This window comes from Astatotilapia calliptera, chromosome 15, assembly GCF_964374335.1.
Source record: "Astatotilapia calliptera chromosome 15, fAstCal68.1, whole genome shotgun sequence".
Lineage (NCBI taxonomy): Eukaryota > Metazoa > Chordata > Actinopteri > Cichliformes > Cichlidae > Astatotilapia > Astatotilapia calliptera.
In genome coordinates, this window is record NC_137436.1 from 13422024 (window position 1) to 13432517 (window position 10494).

Below are 10494 nucleotides of genomic sequence, written 5' to 3' on the forward strand. Positions count from 1 at the left end.
TGTGGGTGGGTGTGAGAGGCTATGCAGGGGGAGGTAGCTGCAGGGTGCGGAGACAGAGAGCATTCAGAAGACACTCGCTTTCTTTGTCAGGATGAGTCTTTGAGAGCAGCACAACAAATACAGAAATGTGGAGGCAAACAGGGAAGTAAACAGATTGAGGCAGATATGAAAGGGTGACAAGGTTAAAAAAAAAAAAAATCCACAAAGGCAAAGATGAAGATTTTGATATCTATTTATTTTTCAAAATGAGGTATTTCAAAGTGCTATGAGTTGCAGCACTAAATGTACATTTTAAATTGAAAAAAAAAAAAAAAACAAACACAAAAAAACAAACATCTTATATCTGTTTACCCAGTTCTATGCACCCGATAGCAAATATAAACAAAAAAAAAGGAAGAAAGAAAAAAAGGCCAGGTACATGAGGATAGAACACATTTTCTGTACAAAAGAATTATTTGAGATAGAAGAAAAAATGACGAGATAAAGTGATATCTACCAGGAACTCATTTTCATACGAAAATATAAGTATCAAATTTAGTATGTATCAGGTTCACACTAAAAGCATAAAAGGTGTGTTGAATTAGTAATATAATACAATACAAAGAAAGGGAAGAGAAAGAAAACAATATATTGTTATATTACAAAGTTTCATGACTCTCAAAATTGAGGCCTTACAGTACTTTTAAAGGTATATAAACTTCCAGTCTAAATGTTGGCAGCTTTCTGACATGTGTATATATATATAAAAAAAGAACAAGGACAAACTGTATTACAAAACAAGGCAGATCTGAGTGTATTTTGTCTGTACACTATTGTTATATACAAAAGTGTCGGCTAGCAAGGTGCGCAGTTATACATCCACTGACTTGGTTTGAGCACCAGTGTGAGAAGAGTGAGGGAAAGAGGACCTGTAGTGGCATTGTTTATGTGACACCTCAGTCATCAGTCTTTTCAGTTTTGCAGTGGTGAAGGCAAAGTAAGTGTGCACTTCTTCTTGTACATGAACTCTCCAAGCAAAGTGCCCTCCAACACCCGTCCCTGTGGGAATAACTAGATTCCAGGCTGGTGTCACAGTGAGTACAAAAAAAGTACAAATAGAAATTATATTTTTTCAAAAACAGAAGAAGGGAAGACCAAAAAAAGTGTCCTCTCTCCTTCCTCATGCTTTTTTGTTTTTCGTGTGTGTGTGTGTGTGTGTGTGTGTGTGTGTGTGTGTGTGTGTGTGTGTGTGTGTGTGTGTGTGTGCGTTTTTAATCTTTCTTTAATGTGACTGGATTGAAAAAAAGTAAACCCTAAACATTCTTAACGTCAACAAATGTGCAAAAAAAGTGGCGGCAGTGAAAGTCCGAGCATCCCCCCGCCCCCGGCACCCCGCCCCTCCAAGGTGTGTGTTGACATCTGAACATAAACATCCTCTGAGATGTTGTGTTGGTGTGTGCACGTGTGCAACAAATATGAAGGCCTCTGTGTGCATCTTCTTGTGTATCAGACTTGAGTTGATGCAGAGGGGTGGGGGTGGGGGGGGTCGTCCAGGGTATATTGTGAGTGTTTGTGTTGTAGCACTTGTCTGTTAGCGAGTCCTTGCGTGCTCCAGCCTGCGCATCAGCTGTTGCCTCCGGACCTGGAGCCTTTCTTTCTCTTGCTGGAGCCTCATCTCTTCCGTCTCTAGCGAGTTCACATATTCAGTGGCCTTCTTAAGGATGAGCACCTTCGCCGCCTTCTCATTGTGCGCCAGCTCCGGCACGTGGTCGCGCAGCGTCAGGAAGCTGGATCGCAGGTCGTTGCGGCGCTGGCGCTCCAGGATGTTGTGGTTGCGTCGGCGCTCGCTGTCCTCTGAGTCGGAGCTGCCTCTCGGGCTGCTGTCCCCGCTGGAGCTGCGCTTGCTGCGCACCCCTGATGTGCTGGTGACTGAACTGCAGGATGAGGAGGAAGATGAGGAGGATGAAGAGATGGTTCTGGAAGGAAGGCGCAGGGCATCAGACATCTTTTGCTTCTTTGGAGGCGGGGTTGGGTCATCGTCTGAAGCATAGGGTGAGGGGGCTGCGTAGTTATGTTGCTGCTGGTGGACTGAACTTCTCTTCAAGATGAGCTCCTGAGGAGCCCGGCTGACGAATCGACTCACCACACCGGAACCGGACCCTGAGACAATTCCTTTTGCATCTTGACTTTTGGGGTGTACAGAGATGGTGACAGTGCCTGACGCCATGGGTGATGCCTTGGTGATTGTAGAGCGCCTCTTCTCTACTGTGACTACATCAATCTCCTCCTCATCTTCTTCTTCTTCTTCCTCCTCCTCTTCTTCTTCTTCGTCTTCCTCTTCTTCGTCTTCCTCTTCTTCGTCTTCCTCTTCTTCATCTTCGTCTTCCTCTTCTGAGAAAAGAAAACAACGTGAGTGATTAATTGCTCTGACACAGCACTATTCCATCTGTGTGTGCCAGCAAGTGGCAGGTATACATGTGAGCGAGATCAAGGTGTAGGAGAAAGAATGTTGCTCAATACTGTTTGCACAAGCAGAAACCTCTTAATGCTTAGTGTCAGTCATTTGGTAACTAATCTATTCTGCAGGAATTGACACGTTCAGTGTCAGCGCTGAGCAGACAGGCTGGATTTCTGCATTTCATTCCCCCTCCCTTATTCAAAACTTTCTTAATCTTCTCTGGAGATAAGACAGCTTTAGTCTGGTGCTTTCAGTCTATCGGCACACCTCCACTCACACTGAAAGTGTGCCAGTAGAATCAGATGCATTAAGAACTTAGGTTTAACTCTGACCTCTAAAGTTAAAAACCTCATTTCCACCTGAGCTCTTGATCTTAATACATGTGCTAATGTTGAGATGAGCAGGTGACCCTTATCATCCACGGGTGCTTTTGGAGGTGACAAGAAGTGACCAACCAGAAGCAGAGCGTGAGACCCCATTAAAATGCCTTTGTTATAATGGCTCCCATTATCAGCTCAGGAGCATCTGAGGAGTGTGGCATTTTACAGCTTATGGTAACCCACTTCAGACACTACTGCACCAGAATGTCTGAACACATGCTGCACACACACACACACACACACACACACACACACACACACACACACACACACACACACACACACACACAGATGTTATTCCTGTCATCACAACAAAGCTGGCCACAGCTGGCTGGATGAGGGGGTGTCCCTGATTTTGCCACATGTGTGGCTGAGATTTAGCTCTTGTTGTTTGAAATTCAGAATGGAACAACTCTTTAATTGAGGTGGAATGGAATATAAAGAGAAGAAAGTCAATTCATGTCTGAGCAGATATTAGTTTCAGTTTGTAAACAGGAAAATGAAGAGGAGCAGTGCCTGACCCTGCTTTTCCTGCGAACTGCTTCTGTTTTTTGTTTGTTTGTTTTTTTAAATGGGGGTCCTCACAGTTTATCTTTTAGGGTCAGTTTCCCCTTAATGTAAAAGTGCAGAAGGCGTGCTGCACAACGAAGAATGGGTCGCTTCAAACGCCAGAAGCGCATCGGGGCGGCAGTGTGCGCTGGACGGTGGGGCGGCAGGCGATCGGATCACCACCCTTTAAGCTCCAGACCTGGAGGGGCGCCAGGGAGACAGCTGTCGAGATGGAGCGCTTGTTCAAAGCTGTCACCCCCCTCCCACACACACACGCACACACACGCCTAAAAGAAGCTCTCCTCCGTCCTCTTTTATTCGCTGTAGAGGAGGTGTTTGGCAAGGTTGGCTGAGTCTATCCTCTGTGCCAAGCTGGGGGGCTTTGTACTACAGTTCCACAACGAAAACACGCTGATAAGGGCTGGTGTTTGTTTAGGGAACTTATAAAAGACCGGTGATGGAAGTCTTAGTTTTTAAGTACACATAACATTCATTACCCAATCTAAACACATCTAACATTATGATCCTGACACAAATCCCGTATTTCCGTTTTAGACATTATTTCTTGTTTTCTCTTTCTGAGTATTAATTTTAGATATCCCCTCATGTCGGGCGGCAGTTGGCTCAGACTGTCTGTCTCAGACTGTGGAGTAAGTGTCAGTTTGTCACCCACTGTGCGCAAATTGTCCCTCAATTCATGCGTAATGAAAGCGTTCACGGTACCGTGAACCTGACACTTTATCAGCTCATCGCATTATTAAACACCTTTTCATCTCCTCCCACAACCTGGTCTGACTGTGTGTGTGTGTGTGTGTGTGATGTCTTTTTGTTTTGCTCAGATGCCAGCTGAGTTCAGTAAGTCACAGAATTCCCCATTTTACCGCCATCTGCCGGATGGAGACCTTGTTGATTACATAAACCTCGTTCACTGTGTCACTACTCCACTGCGCGATCGTGTGTGTGTGTGTGTGTGTGTGTGTGTGTGTGTGTGTGTGTGTGTGTGTGTGTGTGTGTGTGTGTGTGTGTGTGTGTGTGTGTGTGTTATGTCTAACGAGGTAATCCGATTCTAGACCAGTCATATGAACAATCTGCACTCACTCCGATTTGTTAGGGTAGGGGCTTACAACAAAAACAACAGCAACGACAACAACCAACACAATACTACTACTGATAATAATAATAATAATAATAATAATAATAATAATAATAATAATAATAATAATAATAATAATAATAATAACAACGTCTTCAAATCCTTACCAGAGTCATTAGGCGCGCTCCCGTGCACCGTGGATGTTTTAATGGTCCCAGATGAGTCCCTGGTGCTGTTTTTCTTGTTGATCGGGAAAGGGAACACTACTGTGGGGTCCACACACTCTGACATCGAGTTGCGGCTCACCACCTCCTGCGCCTTGACGCACACACTCCTGCTGCCTGCTGTCGCCGTGGAAATAGCTTTGCCGAGTTTCTCCGTAACCACCCGTTCCAGCTTTTCCCTGGCAGAAAAGCCACTCCACATACAGTCCTGGATGATGATGCTGTTGGGATTAGAATCCAAAGCGGAGCCGAACAGATCGTCGGATGCTCCCCATATATCGTCCCCAGGCAGGAGCAGCAGCTCGGATGCCCAGTCCAGTGGGTCCCCTAACCCGAAGCCAAGGGGGTCTGCTTCCAGCGAGGCAGTTGCCGGCTCTCCCGGTAGCGCGGCGCGGCTTGGAGAGAGGGGCGGAGTGGGCAGCAACTCGAATTTCTTCCAGATGTCCTCCCCCGGTGGCGCAGAGTCGGGACCGCAGAAGTAGAAGTCCTCATCCGGATAGAAACACGGTTGTAAGGAGTCAAACTCCAAATCGGAGTTTTTACTTATGATCGCCGGCATTCTATCCCACAATCGAAAAACCTGTGAAGAGACAAAAGATGATTTAGTCCTCAGTGAAAGAGCGTCTCGTCACATTCCTTCTCTCCTCTATCACACCTGAAAACGGCACTGTAGAAAGAGCATGAGCCAAAGCCCACACACAGACCCAGTCTGCTTGACTGAATTCCGCACTAACTCTTTTGTGGGGTTTAAAAACCACAAAAATCTCAGAGGAGAATGTGCGTAAATGTGACCATGACGCACAGGCGGTGCAAAATGACTTTTGACGTACGATTCGCTAAAGACCCCCCAAGAAAAAAGATTAAGAAACAAAAAGCATGCTTACCAAAAAAATCAATCAATCAAATGACAACAATGAAATCGAGCAGACACTATGTTTTGCCTAAAATGGGAGAGAATAATAACACTCGTACGTTAAGCTGCTGAAGTGTTAAGACACTCACCTTGTCCTGGCTTGGGATGATGTACGAAATAAAAATTTCTCGTATCTCGCAGTCAGTAATACAGAGACCAGAATGTGAGCAGTCATCTACTTTGGGAGCAAACACAGTCCTCTGACACACTTTCTGGATGGCCACAGAGTGTTATACACTCAGTAAAGCGCTAGGAAGCTCCTCCCTCTCAAAGCGGGGGTCGGGCTTTCGTTTTGATGGACGCGGGAGACAGGAGCTTTCTTTCAAGGTGAATGGAGAAAACAGCCTAAACATCGTGAGCAGGAACGAAAGCCGGGGGGGATGAAAAAGGTTAAAGGATGCAAAAGAAAAGTGTAAATGAGAGAGTATTCTCATCATGCATTATTGATACACTCAGACAAACTGTCTTATCTGTTCAATGGGGTGTCATAGGAAACTGAAGCAGAAGCAAAACAAAGTGCAAGCTGGTGTTAGTGAGCTTTACCCCAAGTGTTTTATCTCTGTTTAAAATTAATTAATTGATTATTAATTGAGTTTTTGAGTTGAGAAAACAAAATAAAACAAAAGAAGAAACATTCTGGGATGGAAGTAACAAAAACCAACATAATACATTAATCTTTTATAAAACTCATTTTAGAACAGGGTAAGACTCAGCTTTATAAATGCAATCCATGTGTTTATGTATTTGTTTAAGTTGTTACGAACACGAGTCAGTAATTCAAAATTATGTTAAGAGATGTTTTCCTGCACAGCAAACCCTCCTGGCCGTGTAGCTGTCCTGTAGAGCTCTAAATGCCATCTTCTCTTTTGTCTGTGGACCACCAGCATCTCAGGATGAAAGACAAAGTAGGGCTCACTGCGCCCTCACACGGACACACCCCAAAACAACAGTGGAAACGCGCTCTAACACGACCGAGCGAGCAAGACAAAGACATAAAAACACCAGATCGGGTTTTTTTCTCTCCGCCAAAATTAAAGACAGAATGCAAGTCGGGAAAAATACCAAACTTCTCCTGGGTTTGAAGGAGGAGCATTTTCAGGGACAACCGGCTGTGCAAGAGAGATTTCAGCTGTCTCCGGGATAAGACAAAATTCAAGAAGAGCTTGTTACGTAACCCCAAGCAGTGGTTGTAGTTGGAGTCATTCCCATTCCCTTTTTAATGACAGCTTTAGGAAGAATGGCGCATCTGTAATTATGCGCACAGGCACAGGCGTACACACACAGTCCTGATACTGACTTGCAGAGAAAACGTTTACAAAGCAGATTCCGGTTCAACGCCAGCTGTGGGCAGGAAGAATGACGGCTTCCAGTTATTTTCAGACAAACAATGGAAGATGATAAAAACAGCATTTAATATTTTGAGATTCTATCCTTTTTTCCTCTTATGAACAATTGATATTAATCATACACGTGACTGCAATGATATATTTCTTAATGAATTAAAAAAAAATGATGTTTTAAATTTAGAGCTACCAGACATTTCATAACAGAAAAAGTCCATTTTAGTTTATCAACAAACTTTTTTTTTTTTTTGTGAGGGGTTGAGGTTGAGTTCAAAGGACTAAAGCCAGCGAAAAGTGAGAATCTGCAGCTGTTTGGTGTACGGAGTAGTAGGGAGTTTCCTGGGACTTTTTATGCAGCTCCCAGGAACATGGAGAGATGGGGGTTTGGAGTAAGAAACGCCATGAAATCATGGTTCTTGCCAGTTAGATCCTTTTTATTTCTCTCAAACTACTGTTGAGCTTGACCCTTCGGCAGCTTCCTCTGCTGTGAAACAGGGCAGCGAGTGGGAGTGAGAACAGAAGGGAAAGGGTTTTTTTTGTATTTATTTATTTATTTATTGTCCACTGTGGATCAGTTGAGCACAGGAAGCTGTTTACTGCTCCTATGGACCAAAAAAAAACAACAAACTGTCAAAGAAAAGTAATGCTGGTTTCATGGTGTTATGAAGTGTCTTGGCATAGAGTTAAAACACTTGCTGAACCAGATGAGATGAAGAGATGCACACACACATTTCTTTGCATTGAAATTGCCCAGATGTTCTTAAAATGTTATCACCTGTTATTTGAAGTATAACAGAAGAAAGCTATTCTCATTCCCAGCCTAAATAAGATAAAGAGGCAACTCCAGCTCTTTCCCTGAAGTTGTCAACTATAAATTAATGTGTTGCTTAATATGTAGCTCACTAGAATCCATAATTACATAGACAAAAAGACAGATTTGCCAGAGGTGGAAAAATGCTGGCGGAATAATGCTTTCCTTGTTTTTATGACAATTTGCATGCCCAGTGCCCCCTCCCAGCATTCACCACTGGACCGGGACATGGATGGTTAAGCAATTAGGCCAGTTTTGATAAAAGATTCATAAGTCACCCCAGTGGATAGCGCAAATACAAGCATGTTGTGAGTAAATTCTACTGCTTTGACAGGCTGTGTACGGTCAGAGAGCACTCATACGATATTAATATTTGAATTGTGCGCATCAGAATGTGTGTGTGTGATGGCTGCGTACGTGTGTGTTGATTCTTACTGATGTCACATATCATTCAGAGCAAACATTCAGTGATGTAGTGGACTTGAAGATATAGTATACGTGATCACATCACCATGACTTGCAAATATTCACAAGCCTTCCACGGTGTATGTTCTCCTTGAGTGTTTTGGAAATGAAATACAGACTTGTTTACTTATTTAAAACATTGTATACATGTATGTTAGATGTGTATGATTAAAACACATGGTTTATTGACTTTAAGTCCTAATTTAAACTAGGCTTCTGTTTTAAATCACTCCTGCCCGGTGATATTGAAAATCTGTATGTTTCATATGGGTATTTCAGCATGTTTTTGCAAGTATCTACATCTTTAAGGTGTATTTAGAGTCGAGACAGTCGTTTCACAGTGTCATCACTAGAAAATCCTTGTACAAATCCAGCAATTTCAGGTCATAAATTAACCTGTGCTCTGCTCAGTCTGTGTAAGGCATTGAGTCTCTTTTTCTGTAATCGTGTCAGGTCAGGTTGCACAGTGGCAATCCTCTGCTAAAACAAACCAATTCCAAGAAGAGGCCGTATTTGTTCTCGATCCACACCATTAGATTTCAGCTCCAGCAAGTCCCCCATCCCATAGACCACACCTAAACAGCAGAGCCTACACACCCACCCCTTCCCCCAACACCTTCACATTTACCTAACCCGCCCAAGGTAAAATAGGTGGTAACCTTATCCCTAAGGTCCACCTGAGGAAGCAGTGTCTGAGATCTAGTGGCATCTAGTGGTTAGGGTTACAGACTGCAGCCAGAATGCCCTTCGCTTCACCCTCCCCTCACAAATGTTTTAAGGAAATTTCACTAAAAATGCACACATACACAAACACACACATGCAGGAGACTCTCTTTAGAGCCAGTGTTTGGTTTGCCCATTTTAGGCTACTGTAGAAACAAAGAGGTGCAAAATGTAACGATTCAAGTAAAAGGGCCTGCTACATCTGTAGAGCTAGAATAGATTGGGTGGAGGAACAGCTGGGAGACGATATGGGTATATCAGTATAACAGTCAACTCCAATAAGGCTGATTTTTTTGAATGCCTTCAGAGTTTGATGATCAACCTGCGGAAACTGTATTTAACAAATATAAACTCATTTAAAGGTTTTGGCTCTTGATGTAACTTTGAGCTTTGGTGCTTTTTTTTTTTTTTTTACAGATTTCTCTTTAGTGTGTGTGTGTCCAGAAGTCAGGATGTAAAAAGCAACTTAGCTAAGTCCCCAAAAGAAACATAAGGCTGCAACATGCCCTTTTTCAAATGCCTAGCAGTGAAACAGCCAATCACAGCCATTTACCAATAGCTTGATCTAGGAAAGTACTAACCCCTTTCTTATTGCTTATAGCAATCGATCCCCCTGCACACTGCACCTTTAACAGAAACCTTCACAGAAATCCAACCGCTTCAGTCTCATTTGAAGTTACTGATTCACCCTTTTTTTCTTTATTTCTTGGCACTGGTTCAAGAGGACAGTGTAATATATAATTTATGCTTTATGAGTTTTTAATCCTCTTTAGAGTCAAGCTAGCATGCAGTTTAAGGCCAGCCAAATGTCATGCATGGACACCGTGGTTGATTTTCTGTTAAGGAGCACGCGTGTCTCTTCCAAAAGTCCTGAGTGGAATCTGACCGTTCACATGCAGCAGATGATGATTCAGGTTAAAGGAAGCCTTTTATTTTTAATGCTGCCGCCAGTTATGACTTCACCAGGATTTTGTAAGACACTTAACTTTGTAAGGGAAAGAAGGAGCGAGTTGCAACAAAGCCCTGAGGAATTTCTATGAGATTTCTATTGCCATTCCTCGGTGAAAAACCCCGCCAAAAACATTTTTCGACCATTAGAAAGCCATATAAACCAATATGACAGATATGCTTGGAAAAATGTTTGTTTTCCCATGTCTATTTTTGGTCCTTGTTTTCCCATCAGGACTATTTTGGGAAGAATAAACTTGCTGAGGAAGTAGTTTGGCCTTTAGATATTACATTTTGAGAGTGCCAAACGTGTGCCTGTGTGAAGAAGTGTCTTGTTAGATCTTGCCCTCAAACTGTGTCTTAAGTATGCCTACAGGTCTACCTGTGCAATTAAACTCGGCACATCACATGATTCATGAAGCATGTAAACATCACTTTTTCCACTTGAGTAATGCTTCTGAATATTATTTTCAGGTTTTCTACTGCAATCTATTCCACCCAGGTTAATGCTTCCTTTGTCGTGCTCCGAGATCCTTGAAGGTGCGAGAGAATACAACAGCACACTGACCCCCTGGGAGACATTTCCACGTAAAGTCTAGAAAGCCACA

At 43.1% G+C, this 10494-nt stretch overlaps 1 protein-coding gene across 1 annotated transcript; it reads right to left on the bottom strand.

Moving 5' to 3' along the window:
• Nucleotides 1-216: 216 nt before the first annotated feature.
• On the bottom strand, nucleotides 217-5826 carry mycn (MYCN proto-oncogene, bHLH transcription factor). The gene is made up of 3 exons (XM_026143198.2): nucleotides 5686-5826; nucleotides 4627-5263; nucleotides 217-2370 (listed from the first exon to the last, which is right to left on the bottom strand). The coding sequence occupies exons 2-3, from the start codon at nucleotides 5240-5242 to the stop codon at nucleotides 1571-1573; spliced, it is 1416 nt and encodes a 471-aa protein (XP_025998983.1). The 5' UTR covers nucleotides 5243-5263; nucleotides 5686-5826; the 3' UTR covers nucleotides 217-1570.
• Between the last annotated feature and the right edge of the window lie 4668 nt (nucleotides 5827-10494).